At 38.2% G+C, this 20,073-nt stretch overlaps 1 protein-coding gene across 1 annotated transcript; it reads right to left on the reverse strand.

The window, feature by feature from the left end:
• Window positions 1-7,448: 7,448 nt before the first annotated feature.
• On the reverse strand, window positions 7,449-18,424 carry cebpg (CCAAT enhancer binding protein gamma). Its single transcript, XM_033991662.2, has 3 exons — window positions 18,279-18,424; window positions 13,692-13,876; window positions 7,449-11,022 (listed from the first exon to the last, which is right to left on the reverse strand). The coding sequence occupies exons 2-3, from the start codon at window positions 13,785-13,787 to the stop codon at window positions 10,660-10,662; spliced, it is 459 nt and encodes a 152-aa protein (XP_033847553.1). The 5' UTR covers window positions 13,788-13,876; window positions 18,279-18,424; the 3' UTR covers window positions 7,449-10,659.
• Window positions 18,425-20,073: the final 1,649 nt, after the last annotated feature.

Consider the following 20,073-nt stretch of genomic DNA (forward strand, 5'->3'; position numbering starts at 1 on the left):
AATCGCACCACAAAGCTGTGGATCAGTACATCTGACTGCTGTATCAATGATGTTTATGTCAAGAGCAGGATTCAAACCGTTGAGCAGAGGACAAACGCTACCAACTCAGCTACTGTTGCCTATTATAAAAGATGCATTATATAGTGATATAATCACCCAATGCACATCTACAAACATGCTGCAAATGAAATAAAGATAAATAAAAATAATTAGATTTGAAAAATTCCCAAACTCCCAAAGGGAGGGATAGAAGAATTCACTTTTAATCCCTAATGAAGTTTTAGTTTAACCCCTATAGTGAAGCCTGCTAAAGTTCTAGCTTAGTTTTATGATTAGTCTTTGTTGACTGTGACTCAGCTTAGTCCTGGTTAAGAGTCAGTTCCACTTCTGGTTCAGTTCTTGATGAGTCTTTAGTTAAGCCAACTTTAACCAGAGTAACATGCCAAATATTTTCCAAAGGTATCTGCAGACCTCTGGAGACTTTGAGTTTGAAAAATAAAATGAACTTTCAGCAAAAAACATATAGCAAACACGTCAACACTTGTCTCTTTGTGCTGTTCATAAATACAAAAACTATGAATATACGTTATTCAGACCAAAACCCAGACAGACAACAACAGAGGGTCAAAATCCATGTCTGAAACATCCCACGCCCCTTAAACGCCCCATAATTAAAAAGTGTCTGAGTACATGAGCGTGTGCTGCTTTGGCATGTCCCGACTCCTCTGGGCTAATTAGCAGACAGCTAACGATGAGCCCGGGGTTTAAACAAGGATCTAAAGGGAGATGTGGCTAGCCTCAGGTCTGCTGTTACCTGTCCAAGGTGTCTGGCCCCACCCACCTACACCTGTCTGGGAAAACAAAGAAAAAAACAAACACATAGATTTACAACAAATGTGTTTCTAGCCTAAAGTAAAAAGAATATTTTTTCAAGACCAGTGGTTTCCAAAGTTAGATTTGGGACCCACCGGAGGTTGCAAAGCATGAGCTGGGGGTCCTGGGATTTCTATTTATAATTGAAAAAGCTTATCTTTCTGTGACATTAGGTCAGATAACATAATAAGCCTTTCAAATAAACAACATTAAACCAGATTTAGTTTTGCCACTTCAAATTATTATGGTGGTGAATTTTATTTTGCTGTCAGATCCTGGTCTGAAAAAATTGTAAATGTAATGTGTAAAATAAACTCTTACAGCTTACTTCACCAGGAGTCTATGCTGGTTTCAGATGACATCCCAGCGTTCTATAAGGCAATGATGTTTAATACAGATGGGGCCAGCTAAAATGAATATTAAAAATGTTGATTTTATTTGTAACACAGTGACTTCTTGGGTCCAGTCACTGATAGAAATGACCAGGTTCAACATTTGTATATTTACCTTTTCGATATTTTATGACAAAATACAATGGAATTTACAAGAAAAACTGCCTCAATCTGGGAGTATGACATCATCACATTGTAAACTCTGAAAAGGCCAGTATTAGCCTACAGAATCTGTAACTTTGCCATTTTTGGGCAAAGTAAAGAATCCAAATTATTATTAGCAAATTGACTGAATCCAGAATTGAATGTGGAAGTATCATTTTGATTTCCAGGTTTGGTTCACCCTCTGTCCAACACAAGTTTAAAGTGCATTTAAACTGCTGCAGCAGCTCAGCTGTAGGACTGTGTTCTTGTAGTTACTCAGGAGCGACACAAACAAATCAGACTGAAAAAGGCAGTTCAGTTAAAAGAGCCACTTAAATAATTAAACATCCTGATTACATCTCAACTCTATCTCCACACCATGATCTCATCTTCCGGCCAATTGTTAAAGGTTCACCATGTAACTTTTCAGGTCAGGGGTCTGCCATCTGCTGTCTCCAAGGATATGTTATTGCTTTGCCTGCAATGTTTCACAGTACGGCATTAAACTTGACTTTCTTCATTTATTCAATTACGTTCGGTAAGAGATATATTCTTACTATGAATGGTGTCACCTTGCCACAGATCTGACCTGTAACGTGACCTGGTGACCTCAACTGACTTCCGTCTTGATTGAACATTTGCAAATTGAATGCCATACTGTGGAACACTGCAGACAAAAAATATATTGTATACAGTGTATCTTAACTCAGTCTGGCTTTTGTTACACAAATTGTATAAAGAAGTGAACTAAGTGAGTGTGACGTTACCCATAGCGTTCGGCTCAAGTCAAATAAAGCTCATCGAGGCTAGCAGTTATAGGGACCAATATGGAGCCAAGTTTCATATTTGAAATTCTGACTGAGAGTATCATAGCAACCAAAGAGCCAATCCTGAGTGAGGCTGTTGAAGGTAAAGCCCCTTCCTGCCCGCACAGCTGGTTTAGCAAGGAGTGTGCGCTTAGCAATGCTCACAATCAAACCTGTTGCTAATGCTAAGCGATCTTGGGGAAAGAAGGCGCCTGATTTTTCTGTTGTTAACGTTCATATCTTCGATGGAGCCAGAAACGCGCCGATGCTCACTTCCTGTTTGGAACGTGGTGGCTTGAAGGTTAGCTATGTCCATATATATATATATATATATATATATATATATATATATATATATATATATATATATATATACACACAGTCTATGTTGTTATTATTACAAGCCATTGGATAGAAATGTTCAATGTAAAACCTAGTTAATGATTATGAAGTTTCCTGATTACATCTTAAATGAACATGTTTAATGTGTCTTATGGGGACATAGACAAATGTTTCTTGCATCTGCTTCAATGTGGAGGGCAGAGTGCCAGTACGAGCGTAATCCAAACATGTTGTGAACACAGCAATCCTCTTGTTTAACACAAAGTATTGTGTTCTTTCCTTTTGGGTCAAACGTTTTTAAACCCACGCTCTGCCTCCTGTTCCAGGTCGAGGCGTCCCATAACAGAACAGTTCCATGCGTCTTAACCTGTCAGACAGAGACATTGACCAAATGCACAGCAAACACATGCCAAAAAAAATAAATTAAACAAAATGGAATGGAAGTAGCAAATTATGAATGTCTAAAGTCGAAACTAAAGTTCTGGTGCATATTAGTTTTTGCATTTGCTAAATGGATGAATCGGCAACAATGACTCAGGTGGTTTGATATGAGCTTCAACCAGTAATGTTGTTGTGTCCTTAGCCAAGACACTTCACCCACCGTGGGTGTATATAAGTTGGCAGCTGCACTTCCATGAGTCTACCCCAGGGCAGCTGTGGCTATAGAAATATAAATTTTGGACCCTGGGTACAAATAATCATGGTGAGCTAATGAAAAACAGCCCATTACATATTTTGTAAAAGGCCCCTCCCTGCACTGGGCCCAGGGTGAACAGGACCTTTTACCCCCCCATTGTAACGCCCCTGGTTACATGGTATGTAGAAAAAAGCATAAACTTTGATGTAAAGTTTGACTGATAGCAGATGAATGCAGAGAATGTACAGAACTGTAATTCCCTTTACATTACATAGACATACTGTGACTGATTCTGTTGACGTTTATTTGGATGATCTTGAAAGTTAAAGCCACGGCATGTAACTTTTTAGCCAAAAAGTTGTTGTTTTTATTGCATTATATTTCTTGTTTCCATGAAAATGTTGTTCCTTTGGCTATATGGAACAATGCTAGCCCTGTACTTGTGTCCTCCTCCGGTAGTAATCATGTGCCATGCTGTAACATAATGTGAATCATCTCCTGTATAAAACACTGAAGTGTCTTTACCTGCTGTTTATGCTGTTTATGTGCTGCTCTGTACATAGTACACTCAATTACAGTACATAATACTCAGAGCCAATTACAGTACATAACATTGCTGTAGCACTTCTTTGTTTTTGTTTTTTTATTTTTTTAAATTTAAGTCTATTTTCTAATATTTATTTATTTTGATTTTAGAAGGCCTATTTTTTTCTCGTGCTGTTCTTAAAGGTCTTATATTACACAAAATGGACTCTTGTGAGCTTTAAGCCCTGTTAGAATGTTGTTACTTCAACATACATACACTAGAATTTTCCCATGGGACAAATAAAGGTTCTCTTATCTTATAATGTATCTATCTCCATAGAGAGTGTCCCAAAGTGTGGTTTTACCTTTTTGTTTGCATTGGAACATGCACATGATGTTCCCATGTCATAGGCTAGCTTTTAGCGAGGATGTGAGACAGATAACAACACTGGTTCACAATTTTTATTTCTTTGTTTCAGTAATTTACCAAAGTGCAAGTGTATTGTAGAGGTTTGAAGAGCAGCGTCTCCTCCAGCAGCAGAACATGGTGTGTCTTAGGTGCCTTTTATTCTGTCCCACTGACTGGATGAAACTAGTGTTAATTAAGAGGTGTTTAAAATTAACATTAGCTCTTTAAAAACTCTAAAACCTCCATAAACCCAAATACCCATAAACCAAGGATACAGGAGGTAAGTTAAACATGCTTAAAACACTGTAAATTACACCACACACAAATAAACACACAAACACACACACCCCCACACAGGTAAACACACGCGCACACACCTGCACGCACACGCACATGCACTCACACACACACACAGCCACACACAAACTGATGCATGGCCACACACAAACACACACATGCACTAACACACACAGACACACACACACCTTAAACAAGTATTGCACTATAACATTGCACATATCTAATTTAAGTAATTATTAGTTATTAAATTGAAATGTGCATCTCCTTTTCCCTCCAGGACACGCAGCTTCAGTTAAAGTGCTGATGTGCCTCTAGATCTGCAACTGGGTAAAAAGAAGAAATATTAAATAAATATTTTAAATCCTCCGTGTGCAGCTGTCTTCTTTATTAAAGTGCTAATAATGTTCAGTGCTGTGTGCTATTAAAGTGTAAGTGCATTTAAAGTGCATATAGTGAAGAGTGTACGGGGCTATGTGGTCACTATGGGCAGCCTGTTACACTGCAACCTCCAGAAAGTTAAATACTGTACCTTTAAGTATCATTTGATCTGACCCAGAGCTGAACACAGTCAGTAAGGCTATGCATCTAGCTGTACCTTTAATAATGGTGTTTTAAGTTTTTCTTTTTCAACATGAGCTAAATGTGGAACTGTTGAGTTCTCTTTGGAGTCATTTATCATCACATTATAAGAGACAACATGAGGGCTGCCCACATTCTTCACTCCAGGCTTGTCTTCATTCTGTAAAGATTCATGCGCTTGGTCTGGTGCCAAAACTAACTTTATCTTCTCTGGAAATGTCAAGCTCTCTGTGGTGCATTTGAGTTTAAAAAGAAACATGGGAAATTTGAGACATTATCACAAATACACTGTGAAAACTAAATTTTTTTGTCCTGAAATATCCCAGAGTTTTAGAGACAAGACTGGAGACACGGCTCCCTTGGCTGGTAAAGTGGAACACGCTACTGAAGTGTTTGTCCAGTGATCCAAAAGTTGCCAGTTTGAATCCTGCTCTCAACATAAACATCACTGGTTGACTGGGCAGATCCACTGACTCACAGGTTGGTGGTATGATTCCATCTCCCACAGATGGATGTTGTTGTTGCGACCTTGGGCAAGACACTTAACCCATCTCTCCTCCAGTGTCTGTGCACACTGGTGTATGTGTGTGGGTGTGTGTGTGTGGGGGGGGGACTATTTACCAGTTTGGACTATTTACCAGTTTGGACAAACCCAATGTTGTTGTTTTTTTTCGTTTTTTTTTCTGTTTACTACTTTTTACATTTTATACACTCAGTAAAGCAGTAGAGTAACAAATATGTGTTGCGTGATATATGGAATTATATGGCAAGAAAAAAAGAAAAAAGTTCAATAACAAAATATTTTTTATATTTTATATTCAAATACTTTGTTGACAGCTGTAAACCCTTGTCCTTCTCTCAATACATTTCCTGATAAAGTCCCTGAAATGGTTCTCACTTGACAGTTGTGGGTCAGTAATCAAAGCAAAGGATAAAGGCTTGTTATGGAAATTTAAGTAGATTAAGTAAAAATAAGTACAAATATTCTTACCATATGTCTTTGTGTAAATGCAGAGATTCAGACTAGACATTAAGACGTGTGAAGTCTCCAGCAGTATTACTATTATGTGAATGACAAGAGACTTTATGACAGACTGAATGCATATGTCAACAGAGTGAGCTCATTTCAGATTTTTTTCACCTTTTGTATATTCTTTATAGTTGTCAGTGGTGGAAGAAGTACTTAATTTTGCTCCTTAAGTAAAAGTAAAGATACCTCACCAAAATATACTCAAGTAAAAGCATGAAAGTGTCTGTTGAAAAATATACTTGAAGAGTAATAAGTAAGCTTCGAGTGTTGTGAGTTTGAGGAAGATTTGTCCTGGATTTTGTTCAACAGAAACAAATAAGACTTTTTTTTTTTTCCGATTTTAATGGTATATTTTTGTTTGCTCAAATAATGTGAATATGTTAAAAATGAACCCTCAGCCTTTTCAGCAGGTCTCAGCCAATAATAAAAAATACTTTTACTTTTCAATCCAATTAAAAAATGTAGTGGAGGAGAAAGCACAAATTCCTGCTCTCAAATGTAGTGAAGTAAAACTAAAAAGTATCTACTTAAAATTCTCTTAAGCACACATTTTAGGTATCTGTACTTTAATTAAGTAGAGTATTTTAATACTTTTACTTCGTTTTGTTCCACCTACCGTAGTTATTGAATGAGTTTACTGTTCCATTGTTACATAACCAAGTTCATAAGTTAACTATTCCAAACCAGTACAATCTGTTATGAATCAATGAGTGCAAATGGGGCATTAGTTCACTTTGATGTCGCCAAGTACCACCTGTGGAGCTGGTTTATATTTTAAAAAAAGAAGAAAAAAAAAACCCTAAAGAAATGGAGACAAATGATTATAGTTCTGTGCAGTTAATCAAATTTAGACTCAATAAAAGAAAAAAAATGTCTTTGGGTGTTTTAATGGAGAGGTCCAGAGCCAGTCCTCTGTCAGTACACGCTTGTGGTTTGGAGCAGAGTTCAGACTCTGGAGGAACAAACTGGACTAGACTTTTTAATATTAAATTAAATGGGTTAAAAGTCTGTAATGTTTATGTTCAGGAAAGGAATGTTGAAAACCATTTTGATTTGGTTTTAATGAGGCAAAGTCAAATTGAATTAAATTGTGATAAATCAAGTGTCGTCACGATACTAACGTTTCATACTAACAAGTCGATTTTGATACTAAGAAATAGACTTGATACCAATTCCAATACTACAATGATAATAAAAAAATAACACTCTTTAGACAATAAAATGATTTTCAGCATTAAATGGTAGTACTTTCTTTTATATTCCCATGTGGCTTTATTTCTGTGTAATCCTTCAGTGGTCCATGGGCATATACTAGTTTATGTGGTCTTATATTTGTTCTGATACAGCTCAACTCATTCTAAAGCTTCAGAAATGTGCCAAAAATAAAAATAAATAAAGATTAGAAACACTCTTTACATTCTCTCAATATCTTTTAATTTCAGTGAATCCAATTTTGACAAACGTTACAAACAGGTCATTCAAAATCATACTAATAACATCCCCATGTTACAAAAACACATAGTAGGAAGCACACATGTCTATACTCAGCAAAGTCCTGTATAAAAAGGCATTATTCATATTGTTGACGTTTAAATGGTTCATGTTTAATGGCCCAAATCAATAAAAGTTCCACACTTGAATACCAGAGATGTCCTCCAATGGGCTGCGTTCATGAGACATCACCTTTTACAATCTCTGGAGACAGGTCTGAATCCTCAGGGGGAATTTGCTGTATAGCTGTCAAATTGCAGATTTGTTGACCTGGTTTATGGTTAATATCTCTGTAATTATTGGCCCTGTCCCATAGACTGTATATATAAATGGACATAGCTAACCTGCTAGCCGCCGCATTCCAAATAGGAAATGATCATGGCCACACTTTTGGCTCCATCAATACTTTACATTGAAAAACTGTGGCCCCTCTCTCTGTAACTGCTACAGCGAGTCATTTTGTTCTTAAAATGTCTGTATTAACCTGCTCTACATGAACTCAGTGTTTTTATTTTGCTAAGGTTTCTGTAAATCAAGATATGAAAATTAATAACAGAGTAATCAGTTGCTTTCTTTCCCCTAGTTTGCCCCCACTAGTGTTAAAATGACAGTGTTGCTTAACGCTTGCTCCCTGCTAAACCAGTGGTGCGGGCGGGAAGGGGCGTTACCTTCAACAGCCTGGCTCTGTATTGGCTCTTTGGTTGCTATGATATTCGCCATCGGAATTCCTAATATGGAACTCAGCTCCAAATTGGCGCCTATAACTGCCAGCCTTGATGAGCTTCATTTGATTGGAGTCGAACGGTATAGGTGACATCACATTCACATACCAATTCTTTACTCAGTCTATGGCCTATCCACATGAAACACAAACTGACACAAAGTTCAAGGTCCTCTCTGTCAGTATAAATATACAAGAGTGGATTTTTGCCCCCTTAACACTTCAGAGAGTGGTGCTATTATTCAACCTAAAAGAAATGGTTGTCATCAGTTGAAAGGACATCACCACAAGATTAATATGACAAGTTGACAGTGTTTGTAGAACATAAATTTGGACATTTCCTCCATAAACGATGAATCTCCTGTAGAGTTACATAGGCCTCACGCTCCATCTCAAACTATGACATCAAATTGTAGAATGTGAACGCAGCCTATTGGTTAAACGTGTAGTGACTCGACCCTTTCAACAGCTTTCAACACAATTCCAGAAAATACATTTAAAAACAAAGGGATTCTACAGAAGACAGGAGCATTCAAAAAGTTAGAGGAATAGTTTTAAAGAATAGTCTTTCTTTAGCAATAGTTCTTGTCCTTGTCGCTGCAAATCCAAACTCCTTATACTGCTGAATCCAGTGGTCAAATTTGAGGTCAGATGATCCAAAATCCAAAACGGGGACATCTTTTTTTCCCATTTCTCAAATAGTAGTCACTTGAGTTTAGAGTTGTTTTTCCAACATCCAAAGTCCATGAAGGTGAGATCAAAACTAAATTTGGTTTTAGAAAATATTGTATCTGCAAACATAAATTACTAATGGGACTCATAATCATGCTTCATAACATTATACTCTAGGGCGGCAACATTTTTTAGATGTTTTTGTTTATGCAACAGTCAGATCTGAACATAATTTTACATTTTCAAATTCCTAAAACGTACCGTAAATTTCAGACTATAAGCCGCTACTTTTTCCACACACCCTGAACATGGAAAACACGAAGAAATGCATATGATGCAGCTTTTAAGTTTAAGGCAATGGATCTGGCCATCAAAGAAGGAGATAGAGCCACTGCATGTAAGCTTGGCATCAAGAAATCGGTGGTGCGACGTTGGAGGCAGCAGCGGGAAGAACTTAGTCAATGTAAAAAGACGACACAAGCTTTCAGAAGAAATTTAAGCAGACGGCCTATGTTGATGGCGTTTTGTTTTTTAAACATGCAGGTATGTTCATCCTGTGTTGATGGCGTGTTGGTGCCGATTTTCAGGCACAGATTGAAAAAAGCACATCTTAAATTAAAACTCAAAAAAGCCATGTACCATCTTTCTGTGTAAATATCTCACGTTACAACATGAAAACCTTTTCTTTTAAAATTTAGCTGGTGTGGCCTATATTCAGTTGCGCTCAATAGACCGAAATTTACGGTATATAGTGTTAATCTGATTTGTCTCATACAATCTCTTTTCATGACATATACCCATTTGCCCAAAAGTCACTGACACTTTTAAATTTTCAATAGCTCCTATAATTCTTAAGTTATACTCACCAAATTTTAGCAGTAGGTAAATTGAACCTTCCAAGATTTTTGGCACTATATACATTTATAATTGTTCACTTACACTTGAAATTATCACTACTTAACCCAGGGGAAGTAAAAATGACCTAATTTTTAAAAATAATGTTTTAATTGTCCACCATTTTCAGTTTTGCATTGAATAGCCCTATTTCCGGGTTTATGGCTCTTATTTGATCCTCGATATTATGTTTTAAGGCGTTTATTGTCTGAGGTTTATTCACAAACACCTTTTGATTAAGATCGCCCCACAGGAAGAAATTGGGACTAGTAAGGTCTCGGGAGATCACATACTGCACCCCGTTTTTGAAAACCACTTATTATTCCTTTAATGGCATTTACACTTGGGGCATCTCTGGTATTAAAATGTCGACAGTAACACTGCTGGGTTTCTGAATTTGACCCATGTGACTCAACGTACCACTGTACAATGAGGGTTCATTCCTCGGCACTATATTTGCTCATTATACAGTTGGAAAAATAAATGAAAAATATTTAGAAAAGTTATGAATTTTTTTCAACTGTCAGTGACTTTTGGGTATAAAACAAATATTAACTCTTTCGTTAACGTATTAGTTACAAATCACAATGCATCTGATTAGTTGTCACAGCCCCAGCGTTTTCCATCTAAACTCATCCTTTCTGACAATATTTACAAACTTTAACTCGGTCGAATGTGGCGCCAGCTCGCACATTCTTGAAACCCATGTCTTTAAGCGGGAGGTGCGGGTGCTTATGCTCAAAAAAGAACCTGAAAGAGCAGTGGAGACGAGGAAGAGGAGTAGTAGTAGTAGTAGTAGTAGTAGCAGTAATCCGGGTCTACCACCAGCAGGGCAACGCCGGTCTCACTGTCCGTTGGGAGCGCTAGGGGCAGGGCTTGTTCCGTCTACGTTGGGGGGCTGCACGTTATCGGCAAGGTTGTGCGCGTGTTCCAGGAACAGGTCTTTAAGTACGCTCAGTTCTTTGCTGAGGAGTTTGATTTTGGCCTCGAGACGTTCATTCTCCTCCTTGAGCTCGTTGACTCTCTGCTGCGTGTCCATTGCCTTCTGTTTGCTCCTCATTCGGCTCTTTTTCACGGCCAGGTTGTTCCTCTCCCTTCTCTGCCGGTACTCCTCGCTGTCCTTGTCCGCCTGGGCCTTCTTCATCTTGCTCGGGGCCAAAGCTTTTCCTCCGGGTGCTGAGGGATTTGCAGGGACCAGTTGAGGAACCTGCAGTAAAGACAAGAGTTAGTAAGAGTTGTCAAAAGTATCGAAATAAGATACTAATCGATAATTAAACTAGCATTGAAACTAGATACTTGTTTAAACAGGTATTAGCACTGAAAAATGTAAAAAATCATTAACAGGATGAAATTTGAGCTTTCCTGAACAGTTTTAGTGTAGTTTTGAAATTTGTCAGAATGCATACAAGACCTCAAGTTAAGATAAAGAAAGTACAGTTCTATGATTTGATATGCAGTGTTGAGAAGTACCTGAATACATGGTCTGAGCATACATATTCTGAATACTCATTTTGAGTAACTGTATTCAAGTACAGTTGTCCCTCACTATAAACGTGGTTCACCTTTCGTTTTCCCTTGCTGTTTCGCAGATTTTTTTGGTGCAATTTTTTTAACAGCGTATGAATGCGCATTGTGTTCTCACAGTGAAACATACATAAGGCTGTTTTTAACCATATGTAATCCTTTTACTTTATAATTTAAATACAAGTGTACAAGTCTAAGTGAAAGTATTCCAAGCATTCACAATACATTACTCTGATTGGGGCATGTATCAGAATACGTTACAAAATACAGAATACCTGCAGTAAAATATAACTACATACATTTTCAAAGTATTCTTCCATCACTGTTCATTATGTGAAAACTACATTATATTCTTAAAAAAGAAGCTTTTTTTTTTAAAATCATGCTATCAAAATCAGTATTGAGTATTGAGTCAATCCTTTGGTATCGAAATTGAGTTTGAAATTTTACTATCGTAGCTACACTAATTCCAATCCATTTTGAATGCAATACTTGGATCAGGGTTGCTACTAGCAACGTAAATACATTCAGATGCACGATGTTGAATACATTTTGTGTTGCGTGATGCATCTGCCAAGAACTCCAGTATCAATACAACTGCAATATTTCATAAACTTTGACTCAGTTTTAGTTATAATAATAAAAAAGACATAATCAGGAAGATCATGAATAAAATCAGCTTTATTTACATTCACTACAGTCAAAAATTTGGACACAGCCTCATTTCAATTGTTTTCTTTTTCTTTCTTTTTACTACTTTCTACATTTTATATACACATATAACGTGTATTTTTATCAGATGGTGAGCCGTGATGTTATCCTGATGTCGATTACTGTGTCACAATACTGATACTTTTGCAATATATTGTGCAAGCCTAAATATTATCCTAGTACATGCAACTCACAGTACTCAATTTATTGCAGTATTTTGGAGATAGCGACTGCACTGTAGATATTCTACTTTAACAGGCAAATGGTGCCATTATTACTGTATCTTTATTACAAAGAAATAAAGATATAACAGCACTTATAATGGTTATTTCTGCATGCTGTCTGCACTGAAACAGAGCAAAGGATCATGGTCTATGTAGTTCTGTTTACTTTAGCTATGCAGAGTACACATAAAATGGGCGGCTTATAAAAAGAATGTGCTTGTTCTATCTAGTTTTATCATGACTCAGTGTTGAAGGCTTCAAGTCGTTGGTCCAATGCCAAAATTAACTTTGTTGTGTGAATGCAGAACCCTCCATGGTGCCCAGGACAGAGACAGGGGAGTCTATTTGATTTACCCTGTTTATATATATATATATATATATATATATAACTAAAACTAGTATCAAAACTAGATGCTCATTTGAGCAGGTATCCATACTAAAAAAGTTCCTTTCACAGGACAGAAATGTACCTTTCCTGAATAGCTTTAGAATGATCTTGTGCTGTATCAGAACAAGTATAAGACACATAGACTAGTATACACCCATGGACCACTATGGAACCTACGTGGACCACTGAAGGATTACACTGATTTAACCTCCTGAGACCTGACGTCCTCATATGTGGACAACACATTTTGGGTTGTCTAGGCCACAATGCAAATTTTTAGAAGAAGAATAACAGCATGCAAGAACAGCAACAATGCAAATATATTATATATATTCATTTTTTAACAGTTTAGAATGTTAAGAATATTTATTTTTTTTTTTTTCTTCCTGCTCCTGTCAGCAGCTCTTCACATGAGACACATTGTTCCAAGAGGCACAATTGTTGTTTCTCATTTTGTTTTTACATTCAGGACAAATGTTGCTGTTTTCAGGGTCTTAATAAATAGTTTTTGTAAATCATTATTCAAATGTTTTATCAAAATGATTTGATTTACATAATTTTTAAATAGTGTTTATTTTTCATTCATTGTTGCCATAGATACATGCAGTGCTGTTGTCAAACAGCACTGCATGTAGCACTGCATGTAGCACTGCATGTAGCACTGCATGTAGCACTGCATGTAGCACTGCATGTAGCACTGCATGTAGCACTGCATGTAGCACTGCATGTAGCACTGCATGTAGCACTGCATGTAGCACTGCATGTAGCACTGCATGTAGCACTGCATGTAGCACTGCATGTAGCACTGCATGTAGCACTGCATGTAGCACTGCATGTAGCACTGCATGTAGCACTGCATGTAGCACTGCTGGATTATATTGTAACTTTGAGTGAGGATTATAAGAAACCTTAATTGTGAAGAAATGAGACCTAACTTGAGCGATGAGTGTTGTAACCCTAGTGTCCTTTCTATCATTATGGTGTCATAGCCTACACTGTGTTGCCAGGTTGGTGTCTTGTGGTATATACCTGTTGTAGGGAGGAGGCGTGGGGTTGGCTCTGTATCACGCTCACTCCGTTGTGGTCAGAAGTGGAGAGTTTGGCCTGCTGCTGCTGCCGGCTCATTGGGCTGTGCTGACTTCAGGAGAGATCTGACCAAAGGCCTGCTCTGGTGCTGAGAAGAAGACACACAATGGACTGGTCCTCGGTCACGCCTGGACAGACACAGACACAGGGACAGTTAAAGGACTGACCTCTTACTTATGGGTTTGAGCTTCCTGTTATAGGCACTTCCACTTTCAAAACACAAGATGTCTTAAATAGTTAGAAAAGATAAAGCTTTAATTGTCCCTCAATGAGGAAATTACTGCGTTGCAAAGTTTAAGAATAGAAGAACATGCAATCCAAATTAAGATGATAGCACTAAAAAAACAATAGATATAAACCACATTACAGCTATAAGGCTACAACACGTTTGTACAAAAAGTGTAGCTGCTGTGGCAACAGAGCTCATTTTTCATTACACTGAAATCCATGGCTTGACTTTCTTTCAGATTGTATAATGTTAAAAAAAACTATACAACCAGATGGGGTCAAGAGTGAGCATCTCTATTGATTACATGTCATACACTACAATGCGACCAAAAATGCCAAAGTAAAATCCTAGAGTTTGTTACAACAAAAATCTGCTCCCATCTCCACTCCTCCAATATGATGGCCTTAAAAATCTCATCTCAGTCTCATCTGAAACTTAGCAAATTAGAACAGAAAACTATGCTTCTGGTTCAGGCAGGCCACACTTCACTAACAACATCATTATTCTGTGGTAAAGCCACAGGTGCCCCGGAGCAGCTCAAGTACATAATGACTGGAAGAACTAGAGCTGGAAATAATGCTAGGGTCAAGGGCTGGGTCAAGGGCTGGGTCTAGGGCTGGGTCAAGAAACTCGGTTCTAAGAAGAAATGAAACAAAAATGTTCGTTAAGTCCCGTTTGGTGGCAACTTTTGGTTCCTTGGCTTTACATGGGTCAATGAACCAATACATAGACCACCCTGATTTATTCAACAGCAGCACAGGTGCTCACGCGTCAAGACTCAGCTCTGCACAAATGAATAACACCACCAGCACTCATGTTTAACATAAGCCTACATGTGTCCAAACACAGCAGTCTCATCTCACAGATAAAACAGAAGAGCTGAAGAAATACATCCACATCCAGTCACAGTCTGCAGTGTCTGCGTAAAGCTGAAGCCAAACAGATATTAACAAAACTCCATCAACCTCCTCCTCTTCCTCGGTCCTGGTAAAAATGTAAATGTGGTTTAGTAATTATTCAGTGTGGAGCATGTATGTATATACGTATCCAAGTGAGTCTGTGTAAAGTTCTCCATAATCCTGCTCGTCTGCTCAGGTAACTGCAGAGTAAAAAAATAAAGAGCATGTGGTCTGCAGCGCTGCCTATGATCTAAAGAGCCATGAACAAAGAAAACTGTGCGAGTCCATGTGAGGATCAGCTGGGCTCTGGTTAATTTGCTGTTTTTTTTAACTAGACATTGTGTAACCTAGTAATATGTTTTAAAATAAGAGGTGTCACTAAAGTACTGCTATCAAAAAAAAAAATCAAATGGTACTCAGCCCTAGCTTGGAATCAAAGGGTCCCTCACAATTCAATATGATACATGGCTCACGGTATGGCAGAACATTCAAACCTTTCTCTAGGCAAGCACCAAACTTTCAGTGTGTCACAAAAGAATTGAGTCAAGGTCAAAGATACCAAAAAAAAGCTCTTGGCGATATATATCAATACTGCAGTTCACAATAACGTATAACCAAATTTAGGATCACAATGTATCGACATGGTAAGAGCAGACTGACAGTACTAACAGGTAAGAGCAGGGTGGCTTAGACGAGCAGCCAAACGTCTTCACTCCTACAAGATTTGAAATGTGACAATTTGAACAACTGCAGCCTGTTTTAAAGACAACACATGAGATCAGAGCAGCACTATGTCAAACATAAGAATAGAGTTTATGGTACGAGTTTCGTCATGGTAATGATAAATGTAATTGTTCCTGAAGAATGAGATTCCTTCTATGTGTTTGAACTAAATTTCTCTAAATAAACAGGGCAACGTGCCAGCACCAGTCAGTCATTTGTTACACAGGCTCAGGGCACAGCATAGGTAGAACAAGCAAACTGCTCACAAAGGGGAGCCGTTTTAAACCAAGTAACCAGACCTGTACAACCCATTTGTGAAGCATAAGGAGTGGGCCAAATGTCTCCCCTCTCTGTATAAAAAAAAAAAAAAAAATCCCACTAAAGAACAATGTCTGGCCTAGCAGGAAGTGTTTTATGATTTACGATAGTCTTGTAGCTGTTACACTATCCCCACTGTGAAGTTTACTCAGGCCTTTCTATAGGAAAAAAACCTTTTACCCCAAGAGACTTCCTGCTACAACAAATGTGATATTAAAATATACTGGAAATCCTTCTATGTGTCAATATTTGTATTGCTTAATATTTTGGGTTGTTATTGGGCAAATGTTACTTAGCTATAGTGTAATAATACAGCATAAGCCTTTACACACACCTCTTTGAACAGGTAATAAATCATATGAAAGAATCACTGCCATATGACCTGGCAACAAACTCACTAAAAAGTTTATGTGTCGATGTGTAATCTCATCTGGCTGTTCTTACACGCCAAGAGCCACCTAAGATAATATTTGATTTTCCAAATACAGCCAGATGAATCTAACATATTGAATGATAAGTGGATGTAGTGTTTATGGTGACAGACCTAACGATAAACAATAATATTCAATAACAAATTTATTATATCAAAATCGGTTCTAATTTACAATATTCTTGAAAACATGACATGCTACAAGTAAATTGCTGGATTTCAAATGACATCACAACATTCCAAAGGGCAATTATATGTAATACAAATGGGGGGGAGCTAAAATGAATAATGTTCAAATTCAGATTTTTGTTTTGGATATTTCTTGGTAAAGTACAATGTAATCAATAGGGAAATCTGTTTTTGCCCCCATCTGAGAGTATGGCATCATCACATTCTAGAAACTGAAAACCAGCAATATCAGAATGAAACACTGTGACTCAGTAGAGACTAGGGGTGCACTGATCAGTTCTGATACCAATTCTGATACTAGAGCTTTAAGTACGTGTTGATACCCAATATCAACTGATACTTGTGCACTCAAAACATCTTTTGTTTTCTTTGCATAAAAATAAAATAAGACAAAACTGATCAAGATGTGTTATGTAGCAGTTATTTATCTCTCAAGTAATGACAGCACAACTTTGTATAAATAAAAATTCGAACATTACAAGACTTTCTGGGCCAACTATGACCATTAACTAGTCTTATTACATCAGTTTGTATGTCCAACAGGGATGTCGACTCAACTGATATTTGGAAGCCGATATCTAATCAGGCATCTTTTTCAGAATTGGATCAGTGCATCCCTACTATAGTTACAGTTATTCAACTTTATTTAGCGCCAATGTCTTCATAGTATAGAAAAATAACCAAAATATCCCTTCTAGTGCAAAGAAAAGGTACTTGCAGTAAATAAAACATTTTTCCATCTACTTATTCTATATAATGAACAATAAATCAATATAATAATTATCATGACAAGCCTAATCTATACTTGGAATCTATCCAGGCTAAATTCAGGGTAAACATCGAAAACCATAGAGAAGGTAGTTCTACATATCAATAAAAGGAGCGCAAAAAAAAAAAAAAACTAGATCTGTCTTTGAATAAAACCACCAGATGCAGCCCGGGTACCACAGGTTGAGCAACAGTGATACAATCTACAATGTACCTCAAGTCTATAGCTTTCAAATACCAATAAATTCTCAACAGCATCTTTGACACATCTGCAGTGCATCTCTGCTGATTCTCCCTGACCTCAATCCATCCATCATTGGTGCCGGTGCGTCCTCCTCCGCACGTCCTCACGCACATGTCTCCTCATCTCCACGTTAATTGGCTTCTGTATTAACACTGTACGGCCAATTAGCAGCTCGTGTCTGGATTGGTCGGCTCGTATCCAGGCGGCAGTCAGCTGAGGCAGAGCGGAGCAGGAGGAGGAGGAGGCGAAGGTTTCGTGCATGTTACCCGGAGTTGCATCATCGCAGCCGGGCTTTCTTTGTGCTTATGGCAGGGGGGAACTCCGGAGTCATGCGGGACTAAGCAAAAATCACACTTTCTACGGTGACTTTTGAACGACTGACCCCAATAAATCAAGCGATCGACCCCGAGCCAGTGTTGACGCGTGCGTAAAAGTCGTGACAACTCGGTAAACATTTGATTTCCGGGCACTTTCGTAACTTTTGATCCGCCTCACTATCCCCATACGCAAATTAACCTTTGTGATCATAGTCGAACCTTTTCCATAGCTTGAACACTTTAGCACAATCACGTTTAGACCCCACAAAAGCCATATTTTCACTTTCGGATTCCTGTAAACTAGGCATTTTAACCGGGAAGCTAGCCAGATTACTAGCATCTTGCGCTAACCTTCTCAAAACGCTGATTTATCCTCCCTTTTGGCTCCGATTTGACTTTTAAAAGCGGTTTACCTTTACTAAGCGATGAATACGTCAACCATCCGCCAACGTGGAGAAGTTATTGTAGAAAGTTTTTAGATTAAATCCGTCTGTAGCAGCTCGGAGATGTTTTTGTTTGGAACATGGCAAGGAATGGATTGCGAAATCTCTCTGCCCATGTACGGCAATGTCTACGCACAGCCAATCACAGAGCGTAAGGCGGGATCAGTGTCAGAAAAGGACCAATCAGTTGTCAGGAAGTAACAGAGTGATGCAATGTTTAGAGTGATTGACGTCTCCGTGACCCAATCACATCTGCACATGGGTTTTGGTTGTATTTATGTAATAGTGTATGATGTCGGATGAGTTCATACATGCATGACTTCACCCATGTGTAATACTACATTTATTTTGACCGAAACTAAAGATACATTTGTGGGATTTTGAAGCCATTTAACTTCATTTTTTTAATTATTTGGGAGTGTAATCGAATTGTGCAGGAGGAGTTTCCTTGTTACAGAACATGTATTAATGATAGACCTTGAAGTACTGTAATTTATAAACTAAGGGAATGTAAAAGCTAGCTGTAGTTATATTATTGGATAGTTATGTCCAGTCTTTGTCTTATTAAGAAATGTGTTGGTTTAATTTAAGATGATGCAATTACAGTTAGAAAGATAACAGCTGTCTCATATAACACAGATACAATGTCAGTAGGTTAACGACTGTGGCCTACTTAGGAGTGAAACAAGCTGAGATTGTAACTTCAAACGATACATTTTATGAGTGAACAGGGTTTGTTTGGCAATTAGGCTATTATAAGTACTCAGGCTATATTGTAATAAATCTACCCAGATATTCAAAATACTATGTCAAACTATTGTAAACTGGTGTTTATAGATGGAGTGCACCTGTCAATCACTGCACTCATACTAAAGCTCATGCACTAGGGGTTACAAGGCTGCACCTGTTTATCACTGCACTCACACCAGATCTCATACACCAGGGAAGATAGGGCCACACCTATCTGTCACTGCACTCACACCAGAACTCATACACCGAGGTGACAGGGCCTCAACTGTCTATGACTGCATCACCAGAGCTCATACACCGGGGTAACAGGGTCAGATCTGTCTATCACTGCACTCACACCAGAGCTCGTACACTGTAGACAACAGGGTTATACCTGTCTATGACTCCATCACCAGAGCTCATACACTGGGGAGGATAGGTCCGCACCTGTCTATCACTGGACTCACACAAGATCTCATGCACTGGGGACGACAAGGCCACATCTGTCTATCACCAGACTTCATGCACTGGGGATGACGGGGCCGCACCTGTCTTTCTCTGCATTCACACCAAAGCTCATACACCTGGAGAGGACAGTGGGCCCCTGTCTATCACTGCACTCTAACCAGACCTCATGCACCAGAGATGATAGGACCGCACCTGCCTATCACTGCACTCACCCCGGAGCTCATGCACCAGGGGAGGACAGGGCCGTACCTGTCTATAACTCTATCAACAGTTCCGCCTCACGTAAACTGTAAATGAACCATTCCTTTTTCTCATATTGTGAATAACATTTTGGACAGATCTATGTTAAAAAACAAACAAACATACTCAACAATTTAGAACAATGTATTTACAACTTCACAGTGGGACTCAATAATCTGGCAAAAAATATTGGATTGTGATTTTTCTGACAAACTTTGCGATTGTGATTAGATTTGAGATTTATGTTTTAATAAGAGGATTCTGTTCAAAGTTCACATTTTGAACTGGTCCTGAAGAACTGACAAAAGAATCAAATCTGAACTGGCAA

The sequence above is a fragment of the Periophthalmus magnuspinnatus genome, chromosome 3 (assembly GCF_009829125.3).
Source record: "Periophthalmus magnuspinnatus isolate fPerMag1 chromosome 3, fPerMag1.2.pri, whole genome shotgun sequence".
NCBI lineage: Eukaryota > Metazoa > Chordata > Actinopteri > Gobiiformes > Gobiidae > Periophthalmus > Periophthalmus magnuspinnatus.

Excerpts from the sequence above, each read along its gene's own strand:
- cebpg (XM_033991662.2), bottom strand. The coding sequence starts at position 13,787 with ATGAGCCGGCAGCAGCAGCAGGCCAAACTCTCCACTTCTGACCACAAC. Across the intron at positions 11,023-13,691 it reads ACGCCTCCTCCCTACAACAG|GTTCCTCAACTGGTCCCTGC; the intron begins GTATATACCACA and ends TCTTTACTGCAG.